The 18,269-nt window shown below is 42.5% G+C and overlaps 1 protein-coding gene across 3 annotated transcripts in view; it reads right to left on the reverse strand.

Moving 5' to 3' along the window:
* The window catches only part of LOC109891973 (collagen alpha-1(V) chain), a 93,445-nt gene extending 77,365 nt beyond the window's left edge, over positions 1–16,080 (reverse strand). For 2 of the 3 annotated variants that reach the window (XM_031827508.1, XM_031827506.1), the window contains exons 1-2: positions 15,806–16,077; positions 1,816–1,983 (exon numbers count right to left, since the gene is read on the reverse strand). In XM_031827508.1, the coding sequence (XP_031683368.1) occupies positions 1,816–1,983; positions 15,806–15,890 (253 nt within the window). In that variant the 5' untranslated portion in view covers positions 15,891–16,077. Of the gene's footprint in view, positions 1–1,815; positions 1,984–15,805 lie in introns of all 3 variants that reach the window. The other variant, XM_031827507.1, reaches the window with a different exon arrangement.
* Positions 16,081–18,269: the final 2,189 nt, after the last annotated feature.

Genomic DNA, 18,269 nt, shown 5'->3' on the forward strand with positions numbered 1-18,269 from the left:
TCCTAGTGAACATACTTCTTTCCGTATGAAATATTATAGTTTAATTACCTTTTAGGGTACCTGAGGATTAAATAGAAACGTATCTTGACTTGTTTTAACAAAGTTTAGCGGTAGCTTTTTGTATTCCTTTCTCTGCATGTTAAACGAGTAGATTACTCGGCGCCAACTTGGAATATAAAGAAGGGTTTTATCTAACAAAATTACCATACATGTTGTAGCTGGGACCCTTTGGATTGCAAATCAGAGGTAGATTTTCAAAAAGTAAGTGATAATTTAATCGCTATTTGCGATTTTATGAAGCCTGTGCCGGTGGAAAAATATGTTGATGTGGGGAGCCGTCCTCAAACAATCGCATGGCATGCTTTCGCTGTAAAGCCTATTGTAAATCGGACAATGCAGTTAGATGAACAAGACTTTAAGCTTTTAACCGATATAAGACACTTGTATGTACCTAAATGTTTAATATCCATAATTGTTATGATTATTTATTTGAATTGCGCGTCCTCCAATTTCACTGGAAGTTGTCGACAGGTGTCCTGCTGGCAGGATGCAATTTCTGTATCCAATTAAATAATATTCAAGTCAGTCATACAGTCATACAGTCAGTCATACAGTCAGTGATACAGTCAGTCATACAGTCAGCCATACAATCAGTCATACAGTCAGTCAAATTGTCAGCCATAAAGTCAGTAATACAGTCGAACAGCCATACAGTCATACAGTCAGTCATACAGTCATTTAGTCAGTCATACAGTCAGCCATACAGTCAGCCATACAGTCAGCCATACAGTCATACAGTCAGTCATACAGTCATTTAGTCAGTCATACAGTCAGCCATACAGTCAGCCATACAGTCATACAGTCAGTCATACAGCCAGTCATACAGTGATTTAGTCAGTCATACAGTCAGCCATACAGTCAGGCATACAGTTAGTCATACAGTCGTTTAGTCAGTCATACAGCCAGCCATACAGTCAGCCATACAGCCATTTGTACAGTTAGTCATATAGTCATACAGTCAGTCATACAGTCAGTCATACAGTTAGTCATACAGTCAGTCATACAGTCAGTCATACAGTCAGCCATACAGTCAGTCATACAGTTAGTAATTTAGTCAGTCATACAGCCAGCCATACAGTCAGTCATACAGTCAGTCATACAGCCAGTCATACAGTCATTTAGTCAGTCATACAGCCAGCCATATAGACAGCCATACAGCTATTTATACAGTTAGTCATATAGTCATTTAGTCAGTCATACACTCAGTCATACAGTTAGTCATACAGCCAGTCATACAGTCAGTAATTTAGTCAGTCATACAGTCAGTCATACAGTCAGTCATACAGTTAGTCATATAGTCATTTAGTCAGTCATACAGTTAGCCATACAGTCAGCCATACAGCCATTCACACAGTTAGTCATACAGTAAGTCATACAGACAGTCATACAGTTAGTCATACAGTCAGTCATACAGTCAGTAAATTAGCCAGTCATACACTTAGTCATACAGTCAGTCATACAGTCAGTCATACAGTGGAGAACACAGTAGGTGTTGACTGACTGTATGGCTGACACACCACCCTGGGGACTCCCACACTGGCAAGACCCACTGCCCCTCCCAAAATAACAATATCACACATCTGAACTTCAATGAATAATAATAATGGCCTGTGCTACTACACCCTAAGAACTACGCCCATGGAGAAGAGGGAGAACAAAGTCAGGTCCGTTGTTTAGGATTCACTGCAATTACCACACATACACCATGACTCAGACTCATTGGATGTGTACTACATCTCTACAGATTGTTGTTACCTGGGAAGAGCTGTTTGGTGGGTGCACTGAGCTGGATCTTCTTGTCTATTCTATAGGCCATGTCTGTCTCCTCCATGTCCTTCCTGCTGGTGCAGAGGCCAGCCTCCATGGACACCCCCTCCATGTGGTCCGACAGCTCCAGCACCTGCAGCACATCGATGGGATCAGCTGCACACGAGAGAGAAGGAGACACGTCAGTACACAGTGATACAATAACACATACTTCACATGAGAAATATGATGTCTTCACACCTTGTACTGAAACTAAAGCCAAGCGAACAGATTTTTATAAGCTATCTGTCCAAATTTCAGTTCCGCTAATGATATTCAGACATTTGAGGGGAAAACTAAATCATCATAATTTTGGACCTTAGGATTCTCACAGCAGCTGTAAGCATGTTGTTTTCAACCAGTACAGTCACCGATATGATATTTGGCTGTCTGGCTACACTTAGTGGTAGAAGGCTGTGTTCTTTACAGCAGAGAGAACTGCCAGTTCGGGGGAGCTGGTGGGAACCTGTGTGTGTGTGTGTGTGTGTGTGTGTGTGTGTGTGTGTGTGTGTGTGTGTGTGTGTGTGTGTGTGTGTGTGTGTGTGTGTGTGTGTGTGTGTGTGTGTGTGTGTGTGTGTGTGAGGAGACAGAGACAGGCCCACTCAGTGCTGAAAGCAGCAGTCCTGCAGGTGGCCTTCTGCTCTGGAGCTATTTTTATGGAATCCAGCCATGACTCCGCCTACTGTATAATCCTGCTGTACACTACACACTGGAACACACCTGACAGCTGACACCTGCCTAGAGCCAGCATCCCACAGCAAGACACCTCTCTCACCATCTCTCCCATTCACAACGTTTCACTGGCATGTGCAATACACATTTCTCCAGTTACAATGTGTTTATCAGGAATAAACACACAGATAACTCTTTCAGAAGTAACATGGGAATAAAAGATGTAGGAGTATGTACTAGTTCACACTGCTGTGTGTTCACCCCTTCGGTGATAATTAAAACATGCCTGTAGTTTATTTACAGTTGGCAGTCAATTAGTCATTTATTTAGGTTTTGCTAGGTAGCCTTAGCCTCTTGTCAGCTGGCTGTACCTGTGCCAAAACTCCACTATTTTTCTTCCTACAGCTTGTTCTTTTTAAACAGTGAGCCAACATGTTTTCAACACTTTACTTTCCTAACTGATCAAAACGCATTTTCTCATGCTCTCTCTCGTTCCTCTGCAGCAGACATATAAAAAGCAATATGTTGGAACATCGAATCGCAATAAAATCGCAGTATCGAATCGCAATACATATAGAGTTGTGAAAATCGCAAATAATTTGAATCGATACCTAAGTATTGTTATAATATCGTCTTGTGAGGTCCCTGGCCATTTCCAGCCCTAACACAGACACACACACACAGCTTATGGGGAGACTGGCAACGCTGCCAACGCAGAATTGAGCATTCCAGCCATTTAAAAGGAGGATCCTAAATTGAAGTTGCCCCCTGCAGCTCTTTCTCTCCCCTCCTCTCTCCATGCTACACTTTCTACTTTTCTTCTCTCTGTTAATTAAACATGTGGTGAGAATTTAACCAGTGCCCACTCGCTGCTTGCAGAAAAACACCCTGTTAGCTTTTATGGCATTATTTATTTCCATTTCAGAGACCTTTTATTCACAGCAGCTCAGATCTCACCCACAGAGCACCCATAGAATGGTAACAAGCTGCACTGTAAATAGGTTAAGCTGTGAATTAAATCCAGACTGAGTCTGAAACACAATGGAAAACATCAGGTACTGATTTAAAGGTCCATAAGACAGAGCAGCTTAAATTCTACTTTGATATGGGAGTCATAAACAATCCCTATAAATGATTTAATTACAGGAGTTGCTGCTTGGTCCTAACAAACACAACTGTCTGAGCGTACGCACACAGTGACAGCCTTACAGCCTTACTCATGCTGATGCTCATTCCCACAGTCCTCGCCTGCCCTCGCCCCCACATAGACATTTATGATGTCTTTTCAAATCCAGCCTAATTGCCCTGCCATGAACCAAGAAGTAAATACCAGTGAATAATTTATCAGGTCAAGCTGGTCACACACATACGGTGCGCACACACACACACACACACAAACACACACACACACACACACACACACACACACACACACACACACACACACACACACACACACACACACACACACACACACACACACACACACACACACACACACACACACACACACAGGTCATAAGGCAATGATGTTTGGAACAGCCAAAACAGCATTTTAATCTGCAGCAGCATGGTCTAAAGGGTCTAATTATGACAGGCCTTTGGAGTGCTGTGTTACAGACAGACTCAAAACACCTGACAACTGGACTCAAAACAACAATAACTCAATCACTCAGTCTTGTCTAAACTATCCAATCCCAAAGGCTCTTTAGTCCAAATTCTTCAATCCTATGGGCTGTCTTGTCCAAACTATCCAATCCCAAAGGCTCTCTAGTCCAAATTCTTCAATCCCCTGGGCTCTCTTGTCCAAACTATCCAATCCCAAAGGCTCTCTAGATCAAATTCTTCAATCGCATGGTCTCTCTTGTCCAAACTATCCAATCCTCAAGGCTCTTGTCCAAAAGGAGCATTTCCATGTAAAAGGACCCATGAGCATCAACATGAAGTTCATAGGAGCATATCAAATTGGGTGTCAAATGAAAGCTAAGAGTCTATATTTTGGGGAAATTAAGGCATATATACATTTTTCAATCGTTTTCATCCTAAAAATGAGGCATAAGTAAAGACTTTGATTTCTTGTCAAACAGATGGAAAAGATGTCTTCGGAAACATCTAGGGAAAAAGTCTTAAAATGTATTAGAAATACATTCAAATGCAATAGTCAGTAAAGACCACTTCCAACTAATATCAATATTTTGTCTTGGTTCCATTACCAAGAACCCACATATCTTTAAGATAGCACAGTACAGTACATTACAGTACAGTGAGTAGAGCACAGTAGAGTACACTACAATACAATACAGTAGTATAGTACAATACAGTACAGTAAAGAAAAGTAGAGTATAGTACAGTAGAGTACAGTATATTGTACTGTATGCTACTCTACTGTACTCTACTCTACTGCACTGTACTGAACTCTATTCGACTGTGCTGTGCTGTGCTGCGCTGTGATGTCCAGGAGAATGTAAGGAGAATGACATTCATATTCATAATTCTCCATTTCTGTGTAGTATAGATCAGGGACCCATGATGTTACCGTATTTGCATCCACTTCACGAACTATAGTTCAATAACCAAAATAGATGTTTTCAAACTTAAGGTGCCATGTCATAGTTGACATCCCATTCTTTCTGCAAACATCTTTGAATCTTCATTTGGAGCAGATCTTTTTGGAAAACGTGGTCACATTGTAATAGATCTGTACAGTTCTTCCACTAAATGGGTCTTTTTTGCTGGGAATTGTTAAATGCAGTCCTTGTGCATAGAGTTGTTTGGCATAAAAATATTATGTAAAGTATAACTAATGTATAACACAACACAGCATACATAACCAAACATAACATCCACATGACTAATGTACAGAGAGCCTTCTATCTGACCTTTGACCTCAGACAGTAGTCCAAATGTGCAATGCCATGTGGGAAAACAATGAGAAGAGCAGGAGAAATTCCTATTCTGAAAGAAACAATCTTCACAATGAGGTGCCAGACACACACACACACACACACACACACACACACACACACACACACACACACACACACACACACACACACACACACAAAGATACTCCACAGAACTTTGTTACACAAAGAACAATACTATATATATATATTTTTTTTTATTGAACCTTTATTTAACTAGGCAAGTCAGTTAATAACAAATTATTATTTACAATGACGGCCTACACCGGACAAACTATAGCCAAAGACTCAGAAATATTCAAATGAATATGAAACATCCAACTATTTTGGACGGCAATCAATACAAATGCAAGAGATGGAATCTTTTAGACCAGATAATCTCTAGCATTCTGGGAACAAGAAGGAAGGAATTCACCAGTGAGGGGATAAAAGGGATATTTCATCCCAACGACCACAAACAGACAGAGGCTAATCAAACACAGCAGTGACACTGCTGGACGGCTGAGTGCTAACCTCTCACCCCCACTACCCTACCCCTCCCTACCTCCTACCCTACTGTCCCAGAGCCACCATTGTTCCCACAGTACAGCAGCTACAGTTGCTCCATGGGGGAATTTACACAGACCTGGGGAATGTTCCTTCTCCTCCTCTCCTTTCCCCTGGCCTGGTGTCGTAAAGCATCCCTGGGCGAGCAGAGCTGTTGGCAGGAGGCCATGTGAGGTCTGGAGCCGCCCCAACATCAACAGTGATTGACTCCTCAGGACTGGGCCTGTCTGTCATCTACCTGTCTGTCCTGCAGCGATGCTTGCTTCGCCAGCATCACCTGTCTGAATCTCCTTAGACCTCCTAATAATCCTTACCTCACTTTACCTGTTGGAGTCATTACGTGTATGTAGAGTGTGTTTGATCTCCCTAGCTTGGACTGAGTCAGTGATATACATACCACATCTGCCTACATTACACTGGAGTGACGTGAATTCTACTGTATGTGTGGTTGTGGCCATGCAGAAATAGAGATAAAGGAGTGCTTTGTTAGAACAATATGTTTTCCAGTGCCGCATAAGGTCAGAGTTCAGCCATACTGTACATATTTTCCACTCTCACCAAATTCCAGCACTCATCTAGCGAGCATGGCACTGAGTGTACAGCACACATCCCACGTGTGACATTTGGGTCTTCCATCTCCCGTCTGTGTGTCTCCTCTTCTGGTCCTCCCTGCTGTTCCCCTCCTCTCAAAGACCATGAATCACTCAGCCAGTGTGTGTCTGAGGACAACATGTCTCCCCTACGGCAGTCAGTACTGTCCTCTCTAGTCCTCCTCTCCTCGGCCCTGGCTGACAGACAGAACAGGCCTCGGTAGGCCCCACTTAACACAGCCTCGCTCACAGAGCTCCCTCTGTCCACTGCTAATGTTACACAACAATAGTGTGATAGCGCGATGCTACATGTACTGAACACCCTTCATATATGTCCTGCAGGCAGGAAGATTGGCCACATACAGTGCCTTGCGAAAGTATTCGGCCCCCTTGAACTTTGCGACCTTTTGCCACATTTCAGGCTTCAGACCTAAAGATATAAAACTGTATTTTTTTGTGAAGAATCAACAACAAGTGGGACACAATCATGAAGTGGAACGACATTTATTGGATATTTCAAACTTTTTTAACAAATCAAAACCTGAAAAATTGGGCGTGCAAAATTATTCAGCCCCCTTAAGTTAATACTTTGTAGCGCCATCTTTTGCTGCGATTACAGCTGTAAGTCGCTTGGGGTATGTCTCTATCAGTTTTGCACATCGAGAGACTGAAATTTTTTCCCATTCCTCCTTGCAAAACAGCTCAAGCTCAGTGAGGTTGGATGGAGAGCATTTGTGAACAGCAGTTTTCAGTTCTTTCCACAGATTCTCGATTGGATTCAGGTCTGGACTTTGACTTGGCCATTCTAACACCTGGATATGTTTATTTTTGAACCATTCCATTGTAGATTTTGCTTTATGTTTTGGATCATTGTCTTGTTGGAAGACAAATCTCCGTCCCAGTCTCAGGTCTTTTGCAGACTCCATCAGGTTTTCTTCCAGAATGGTCCTGTATTTGGCTCCATCCATCTTCCCATCAATTTTAACCATCTTCCCTGTCCCTGCTGAAGAAAAGCAGGCCCAAACCATGATGCTGCCACCACCATGTTTGACAGTGGGGATGTGTGTTCAGGGTGATGAGCTGTGTTGCTTTTACGCCAAACATAACGTTTTGCATTGTTGCCTTCTTCCACATGTTTGGTGTGTCTCCCAGGTGGCATGTGGCAAACTTTAAACAACACTTTTTATGGATATCTTTAAGAAATGGCTTTCTTCTTGCCACTCTTCCATAAAGGCCAGATTTGTGCAATATACGACTGATTGTTGTCCTATGGACAGAGTCTCCCACCTCAGCTGTAGATCTCTGCAGTTCATCCAGAGTGATCATGGGCCTCTTGGCTGCATCTCTGATCAGTCTTCTCCTTGTATGAGCTGAAAGTTTAGAGGGACGGCCAGGTCTTGGTAGATTTGCAGTGGCCTGATACTCCTTCCATTTCAATATTATCGCTTGCACAGTGCTCCTTGGGATGTTTAAAGCTTGGGAAATCTTTTTGTATCCAAATCCGGCTTTAAACTTCTTCACAACAGTATCTCGGACCTGCCTGGTGTGTTCCTTGTTCTTCATGATGCTCTCTGCGCTTTTAACGGACCTCTGAGACTATCACAGTGCAGGTGCATTTATACGGAGACTGGATAACACACAGGTGGATTGTATTTATCATCATTAGTCATTTAGGTCAACATTGGATCATTCAGAGATCCTCACTGAAATGTGGCAAAAGGTCGCAAAGTTCAAGGGGGCCGAATACTTTCGCAAGGCACTGTATCTATCACACATTGGCATCATTTGTTCTCTGTCCTTGACGGCTTTTCTGTAGACACTCCCAGCAGCTTCATAGTGTGCTACTAAACCTCCCTCTCTTTCTCTGCATACAACTGAGCACCACAACCTCTACCATGCATCATGCATGAACATACATGTAATCAGAGTGGTCTCTATTCAACCTCTTCTCTGAAGACATTCCTTTCCCTCTGATATGAGTCACACACCATTTCCACTCCTGAAAAAAAAAGGCAACAATTCTAACATAGTTTAAACACAATCACGCCTATGAACGAGGGATTTCTCCATCTGAGCATCAGGGCCGTACTGTTTAAAAGCCCATTTAACCAATTGTGTTATCAGCGTTACTCTGTGAGTTGAGTGGACTTCAAAAGGTCACGGATTTGAGCTCATGTGTTAAAGTTTGTTTACTCAACAAATTCTGCTTGAAGTGAGCTGAACTTAAACAATCTTGTTGAGTAAAATTACTGTTATTACTAACTATTATTATCATATTTGTTGGTTGATTTTCAGAATTGTTTGTTTCAATACCTGTTTTTGCATGTACATTGATTTGTTGATTAATATTATGCTACACAAACATAAATAGCATACATTTTTCTAAACAAATCTAATCTGTTAGTAGTTGGATTTATTGCATCTGAGATGACTGAGATTGTCATTAGGGATGAACTTGTAGCCTGAATTGGGTCCACTGCTGTCCACGCGCATCTACTCACACACATAGTCCTACTCACACACATAGTCCTCACACACATAGTCCTTCTCACACACATAGTCCTCACACACATAGTCCTTCTCACAGACATAGTCCTACTCACACACATAGTCCTACTCACACACATAGTCCTTCTCACACACATAGTCCTTCTCACACACATAGTCCTACTCACACACATAGTCCTACTCACACACATAGTCCTCACACACAAGGTCCTTCTCACATACATACTGTAGTTCTACTCACACACATAGTCCTACTCACACACACATGCCTACTCACACACATAGTCCTACTCACACACATAGTCCTACTCACATACATACTGTAGTTCTACTCACACACATAGTCCTACTCACACACACAAGCCTACTCACACACATAGTCCTACTCACACACACATAGTCCTACTCACACACACATGCCTACTCACACACATAGTCCTACTCACACACACATGCCTACTCACACACATAGTCCTACTCACACACACATAGTCCTACTCACACACACATGTCTACTCACACACATAGTCCTACTCACACACACATGCCTACTCACACACATAGTCCTACTCACACACATACACACACAGTACACACAAAAACACACTTCGTAACAATACAAAAACATAATAGCAAACAACCCACGCTATAAAATCAGGTCATTAAACATTGTGGTTTGTTTTCTGCCTCTCAGTCTGTGTCGACTACTCAATCTGCTGCTCCATCCTTGTCTGTCCGTTTGTCTGTCTATCATCGGCCTGTCTGGGAAACCCACTCTTCACTCACTTTCAAACAGAGAAGGAGAGATAGGCTAGAGGAACGGAGGAACGGAGAATATGATATGTCCACTATCAAGCAAACGGGGTTTGTTAAAAGATTTACATAGAGAGACAGAGGAATGTGTTGTGTTCGAAGAATTCTTCCAACACAACTGTGGGACAGGGGCTAGCACTGGGTCTGCTTTGAGTTATCACTGGGGAGCTTGGGAGCCATTCAAACCGTTGGTTGTGTGGGAGACCGACGTGGAATCCTCCGCCTGCTGCTATGCTGCTGAATCCTAGCTCTCCTCTCTCCTACATGCTCCAACACACACACAAAATACACACACACACTCCTCCACGCTCCAACAGCTCAGGAACACGGACAGAACATGTGTGAGCCTGACGGATCTGAGCATGTGGGTTCTTTCACTGATATGCTATCAGTCCATTCTGTTCTGTAGAGTACAAGCTCACTCATAATAACAGTCTCATTCAGGTCGATTTTGTCTCTACATTGCCACCTCTTTGCATATTTGTAACAGTGATTACTCTGTGAGTTGTGAATGTGGGTCAATAGCTAATCTCAGTGGCAAGGCTAAGGGTCAGTATGTGCGTGGAGGAGTGTGTGAGTGGAGAGTGTGTGTTGTCTGGACAGATTTGAGTTTGGTTCCACATCTCCCTTCCTCGCACGTCACCCTGACATTCTTCTAGCTCCACAGTTTGTTCTGCTGATGTTTACTCACTGCATGAGATGAGGGCCAGACTGGCCTACTGCTGCTGGCCCCATAGAGGAAACACCTGCCCCGGGGCTCTCTGTCCACTATACACTCACCGCACACACACACGGACATACATACACACACACACGGACACACACACAGAGAGAGAGAGAGACACTTGCACGCATGCACGGGGACACACACAGAGACACTTGCACGCACACACACACACCACACACACACACAAATACAACAAATTCCAGTCAATTCTTACAATCAATCACTCTCTCAAACATCCTAACATTGAGTTAGCATGGTGTGCAATACCAGAGCTCCCGCAACCAAAACATGCCACTCCCACCCTTCACAAACATGCTACATGCATTGCACATGTGTACTTGTACAGCACAGGAGGTTGGTGGCAACTTAATTAGGGAGGATGGGCTCGTGGTAATGGCTGCAGGGGAGTAGGTGGAAAGTATCAAATACATCAAATGCATGGTGTCCATGTGTTTGATACCATTCCTTTTACTCCGTTCCAACCTTTATTATGAGCCGTCCTCCAATCAGCAGCCTCCACTGTTGTACAGGCAGTTTCTCTTTGTTCACTCCACTCAGTTGTTGACGATAACTTGATGCATTTCTTGCTATTGTAAAGCTGATTTACTGTGGTTCACGTTGCACTATACCCTGTTAAAGTTTACTACCTGGTGTCAGTGCTTACAGTAATGGACACTGACTGGGCCGTATGAAGAGGACGTTGTATCCAAGTTAAAACAGCCAGGCCATCCGTATAATTTGACTTGTATATTGTTAAGATAAGACTGCAGATGGTTCTGGTCAGATAGCTAACTAACTGTCAAGATTCCCTAGGAGGTTAAGATATGATGTATGGCTCTGATAAGGCTCGACCTGGAATAAAGGCCTGTATGACAGGCTGGAGGACACCACAGAGAGAGGGGACTGTTCCGTATGGGTCTCTTTGTGCAGAAAGGGCCTCAATCCCCATTCTTCTAAGAGAGGAATGAGCCGTCTACAGCTCTGAAACATAGAGACCCGTAGCTGGGCTGGGGGAGGAGTGCTTCTTCTTGTTCTGTTTCTGGGAGCCAGATGTTTATTGCTTAGCATAGATTTTTGACAGAGACGTTTGATATTATTTACACATATTGGATGACAGGGGATTCCTATTTCTAACAGTTTTGCAGAAAAAAGGCTAAATGCCAGCCAAGATCCACACCAACAGAACAGGGGACACATGTCTTTGTTTCAGGTGGAGATAATAACAAGCACTTCAGCATCTTTTCATGTTTCACATCTTTCCATTAGGAACACGATTCCTGTGACAGCGGATGCTGATAGCACTAACAGGCATCAAACTTTCCTCTCCTCTTTTTAGTTCCTTTCTAAAATGGTCCTCTTTTTTTTCATTGGTTTCTATTTCCCAGGCTCATTTGTAGCGTGATCAAAGAGGAACATGACTTGTCCTCTCCTCTGGGAGTCTGGTGCAGGAACAGCAAGGCGGCAGGATCAAATGGGATTCAGAGAGGGGACTGCACGCGTGAATTCCCCTCTGTCATACTGCCAGGATGGGGAAGGTGGGGGGAGGCAGGGGGGGACACAGGGAGGGAGGAGAATGTAGATGAGGAGGAGATGCAGCATATGAAATCTAAACAAACCCCCTCTTTCCTGTGTCTTTTAACAGCAAAAGAAAAAGAAGAGAAAAGAAAGGAGAGATTGAAAAAATGTGAAGGGGCCGAGGAACAGAGGAGTCACAAACTGTGGACGTGTGCAAGAATGTCTCTCTTCCTGTCGTCAAACATGACTACAAAGCACAGTCTTGATGCGCTCCCAGGCACATGTGAAAACATTCTCCCACTCACACTGGCCCAGTCCACACATTATCAAACACCATCACTTATCCTGTACTGTCATATCAGCACAGTAGAGCAAGACCATACAATTCCCCACAGCTCCAACACGTTCAAGCCATCAGACTATTCTCTGACTCACAATATCACCCCTCATTACAGACAACCCAACCACACCAACACAAACAACAGGGTCTCAAATAAGTAAGCATTTGGCGGTAAAGTCTAGCCTCTATAATGGAGCACCTGCAAGGAAACAGTCAAATGCTGCGGGTCTAAGACACTGAAAAAAACACTACCAGAGGGCGTAGCTTTATTGCTGCTCATGGCAGGCCTAATAGCCCAAGTGTGTCAGACGTCTAGTTGAGTTCAGACTCTCAGTTCAAACTGTCATCTGAAGTTTTTATTGGTAGTATTATACAGTGCCTTCAGAAAGTATTCAGATCCCTTGACTTTTTCACATTTTGTTACGTTACAGCCTTATTCTAAAATTTATTAAATCGTTTTTTTTCCCCTCATCAATCTACACACAATACCTCATAATGACAAAGCAAAAACAGGTTTTTAGAAATGTTGGCAAATTTGTTAAAAATAAAAAACTGAAATATTAAATTTACATAAGTATTCAGACCCTTTACTCAGTACTTTGTTGAAGCACCTTTGGCAGCGATTACAGTCTCGAGTCTTCTTGGGTATGACGCTACAAGCTTGGCAAACCTGTATTTGGGGAATTTCTCCCATTCTCCTCTGCAGATCCTCTCAAGCTCTGTAAGGTTGGACGGGGAGAGTTGCTTCACAGCTATTTTCAGGTCTCTCCAGAGATGTTCAATCAGGTTTAAATCCGGGTTCTGGCTGGGCCACTCAAGGACCTTCAGACACTTGTCCCGAAGCCACTCCTGTGTTGTCTTGGCTGTGTGCTTAGGGTCGTTGTCCTGTTGGAAGCTGAACCTTCTCCCCATTCTGAGGTGCTGAGCGCTCTGGAGCAGGTTTTCATCAAGGATCTCCCTGTACTTTGCTCCGTTCATCTTTCCCTCGATCCTGACTAGTCTCCCAGTCCCAGCTGCTGAAAAACATACCCACAGCATGATTCCGCCACCAGCATATTTCCTCCAGATGTAATGCTTGGCATTTAGGCCAAAGATTTCAATCTTGGTTTCATCAGACCAGAGAATCTTGTTTCTCATGGTCTGAGAGTCTTTCGGTAACTTTTGGCAAACTCCAAGTGGGCTGTCATGTGCCTTTTACTGAGGAGTGGCTTCCGTCTGGCCACTCTACCATAAAGCCCTGATTGGTGGAGTGCTGCAGAGATGGTTGTCCTTCTGGAAGGTTCTCCCATCTCCACAGAGGAACTCTGGAGCTCTGTTAGAGTGACCATCGGGTTCCTGGTTACCTCTCTGACCAAGGCCCTTCTCCCCCGATTGCTCAGTTTGGCTGGGCGGCCAGCTCTAGGAAGAGTCTTGGTGGTTCCAAACTTCTTCCATTTAAGAATGATGGAGGCCACTGTGTTCTTGGGGACCTTCAATGCTGCAGAAATGTTTTGGTACCCTTCCCCAGATCTGTGCCTTGACACAACCCTGTCGCTGAGCTCTACGGACAATTCCTCCAACTTCATGGCTTGGTTTTTACTCTGACATGCACTGTCAACTGTGGGACCTTGTATACACAAGTGTGTGCCTTTTCAAATCATGTCTATACAATTGAATTTACCACAGGTGGACTCCAATCAAGTTGTAGAAACATCTCAAGGATGATCAATGGAAACAGGTTGCACCTGAGCTCAATTTCGAGTCTTATAGCAAAGGGTCTGAATACTTATTTAAATAAGGTATTTCTGTTTTTTATTTTTAATAAATTAGCAAACATTTCTAAAAACCTGTTTTCGGGTTTGTCATTATGGGGTATGGTGTGTAGATTGTTGTGGATTTTATTTTCTCCAATATTAGAATAAGGCTGTAACTTATTAAAATGTGGAAAAAGTCTAGGGGTCTGAATACTTTCCGAAGGCAATGTATAATGGCTTCATACCTGCAGTGGCAGCTGAGCATGCCCATAAGCCTGTAATCAGGCCACAAACATAGACAGGCCTCACCATATCTTTGTTATGTAGGTAGAACATGGAGGCATGTTGTCATGGCTCCAGAACTAAAAGCAACAGAAATCAGCTCCTTCCGTACACTAATTTCGCAGCTGGTCTAAACCCAAAACCCAAATTCTCGATAATACCTTATTTCCTCCATAGTATCTAATCCTATTAAAATATGTTATATTAATGAGCTGGATCTAGAATATCAAAGGAATAAAGTTAGGCATAAAGGTTCATAAGGAAACTGAAATGCTCCATCTCCATCATACCATACCAATTACACAAGAACAACACTGTGACAAACAACAAAATGTGTTATGAATTAATACATGTTTAGCAAATGGCTCGAAGACAGTTTTTTTTTTACGATGAATAGTCACACCAAGCTCCTTTTCGTGAAGCCTATGTGAGCACCTTTTAAAACAGCTCCATGACAAGAATTTTAATCTACTCAGGTCGGTCAGTGTTCTGTCATTCACCTCCTTCTAAAACCAACATTAAACCGTTTCACAGTAAACCGACACCAGTCACGAGCAAACGCAAACATGACAGTGTTCCAGGGGTAATCGCTTCCCTCCTCACTCACAGAGAAAACTGAGCCCAACATCCAAATGGATGAAGCATACAAGAATGGACATGGGTTAGAGGACACATTAATATGCAAAAACAAAACGATGCTAAATTATTATGATTAACTTGCAATGAGAGGAATTTGACAAACTGAGGTAACCATCCATCACACACCGCCAATGCTCAGTGACGCACAGAATAGGCAATACATTATGAATCATGCTTGATTTATAAAACTTAGACTTCTTGATTTATACATTTTTTGCTTTACATTTTTTTTAAACTTTAAAATGCCAAAATTACAGCGAGGGGAAGAGTTACCATTTGTATTATTTTAAGGGGTTTAACAAATCATTAAATACTGCTTTCGAAATTAATCCCGAGCCCGAGCAACCCAGTGGACAAGTTCAATCCAGAATCGTCAAATATCCAATGGGATCAGACGGAGCCTTTTACAATTACATTATTATGCGGCTAACAGTTGCGACCAAATTCACACCTTATATACTTTTGTTTGGTTTCTGTTGAAGTGTCCAGAACTTTCTATAAAGAAATGCGGTAGCAAGTTAACCGAACATGACATTTTGTAGCCTATTATCAACAAAGAAAATGAATAAAAGGGTCCACTACCCATGTCAATCCATACAATGAAACGATCACTTTGTTTATTAGCAGGTGCATTCCAACATATACTTTACCAGCTTGTGCCGTAGTTGCGTGGAACATTATTATAAGAAATAGCTGTATTCTCCTGCACGCCGCCGTCCTCTTTAAATGGTCCATCTTTCACAGCAGAGACCCCCTTGCCTCCGCCACAGAACTTTATGAAACAAAACTAGATGAGAAAGGAGCTACGCAGCCATGCGTAGTGAATGGAAAGAAACCAGTGCGGCGCTCGAACAGTGCACATTCGCTCTGCAGTTTCGCTTGCTTTGTTTTTTTGGAGGATCCTCTCCTCTCTTCACTCTCTGTCCCTCATTCAATTTCTCCCTCTCATCCTCCCTCTTTCTCGCCCCCCCCCCCTTCTCCTCCTTTCCCCACATAGGACAGTGTCTCGCGACTCTAACGGGAAAGGATGAAAAATTATGCTTTCAAAGGTCTGGTGGACGCACGTTTATGAGGCTACTGCTGGTAATTTGCCATGTCGCGACTGTATTACTGATGATCAGTGATCCAGTCAGACTCAGCACTTCCTTTCACCACTAATGCTCTGTGTTACTTGTCATGCTGCAAGATGTTAAAAACGTTCTGTCTGTTACTGCAGGGTATTCAAAGGGTCCGCAGAGTTACTGCAGGGTGTCTGCGGTAATATACAGTAGATATATTTTCTAAAAGTGGTAAAATAAACATTTATTTTATTTTTTATAAACCACCCGCAAGTACCAGTTGCGGCAAGTACCACTGGCTGCTGATAAACTTTCTTGACTTGGTCATTCATTTTTGCCAACACATAGATAACCTTTGTTTAACCAACTAAACAGCTGCTATCTACAGTTGAAGTCGGGAAGTTTAAATACACCTTAGCCAAATCATTTTAAACTCAGTTTTTCACAATTCCTGACATTTAATCCTAGTAAAAATTCCCTGTTTTAGGTCAGTTAGGATCACCACTTTATTTTAAGAATGTGAAATGTCAGAATAATAGCAGAGAGAATGATTTATTTCAGCTTTTATTTCTTTCATCACATTCCCAGCGGGTCAGAAGTTTACATACACTCAATTACTATTTGGTAGCATTGCCCTTAAATTGTTTAACTTGCGTCAAACGTTCTGGGTAGCCTTCCACAAGCTTCCCACAATAAGTGAATTTTGTCCCATTCCTCCTGACAGAACTGGTGTAACTGAGTCAGGTTTGTAGGCCTCCTTGCTCGCACACGCTTTTTCAGTTCTGCCCACAAATTTTCTATGGGATTGAGGTCAGGGCTTTGTGATGGTCACTCCAATACCTTGACTTTGTTGTCCTTAAGCCATTTCGCCACAACTTTGGAAGTATGCTTGGGGTCATTGTCCATTTGGAAGACCCATTTTCAACCAAGCTTTAACTTCCTGACTGATGTTTTGAGATGTTGCTTCAATATATCCACCTAATTTCCCTGCCTCATGATGCCATCTATTTTGTGAAGTGCACCACTCCCTACTGCAGCAAAACACCCCTACAACATGATGCTGTCACCCCCGTGCTTCACGGTTGGGATGGTGTTCTTCGGCTTGCAAGGCTTCCCTTTTTCCTCCAAACATAACGATGGTCATTATGGCCAAACAGTTCTATTTTCGTTTCATCAGACCAGAGGACATTTCTCCAAAAAGTATGATCTTTGTTCCCATGTGCAGTTGCAAAATGTAGTCTGGCTTTTTTATGGCAGTTTTGGAGCAGTTGCTTCTTCCTTGCTGAGTGGCCTTTCCAGTTATGTCGAAATAGAACTTGTTTTACAGTGGATATAGATACATTTGTACCTGTTTCCTCCAGGATCTTCACAAGGTCCTTTGCTGTTGTTCTGAGATTGATTTGTAATTTTCGCACCAAAGTACGTTCATCTCTAGGAGACAGAAGGTATCTCCTTCCTGAGTGGTATGACGGCTGCGTGGTCCCATGGTGTTTATACTTGCAAACTATTGTTTGTACAGAGGAACATGGTATCTTCAGGCATTGAGGAGGTCTACAATTGTTTTCTGAGGTCTTGGCTGATTTATTTGGATTTTACCATGATGTCAAGTAAAGAGGCAGTGAGTTTGAAGATAGGCCTTGAAATACATTTACAGGTACACCATCAATTGACTCAAATGATGTCAATTAGCCTATCAGAAGCTTCTAAAGCCATGACATAATTTTCTGGAACTTTCCAAGCTGTTTAAAGGCACAGTCAACTTAGTGTATGTAAACTTCTGACCAACTGGGATTGTGATACAGTGAATTATAAGTGAAATAATCTGTCTGTAAACAATTGTTTGAAAAATTACTTGAGTCATGCACAAAGTAAATGTCCTAATCAACTTGCCAAAACTATAGTTTGTTAACAAGAAAGTTGTTGAGTGGTAGAAAAACGAGTATTAATGACCCCAACCTAAGTGTATGTAAACTTCCAACTTCCACTGTACTATTCATTTTAAATGTAGATTTCTCCTTGCCATTATCATTCACCTGATGATTTAAAAAAAATCATG

The sequence above is a fragment of the Oncorhynchus kisutch genome, linkage group LG6, assembly GCF_002021735.2.
Source record: "Oncorhynchus kisutch isolate 150728-3 linkage group LG6, Okis_V2, whole genome shotgun sequence".
Classification (NCBI taxonomy): Eukaryota; Metazoa; Chordata; class Actinopteri; order Salmoniformes; family Salmonidae; genus Oncorhynchus; species Oncorhynchus kisutch.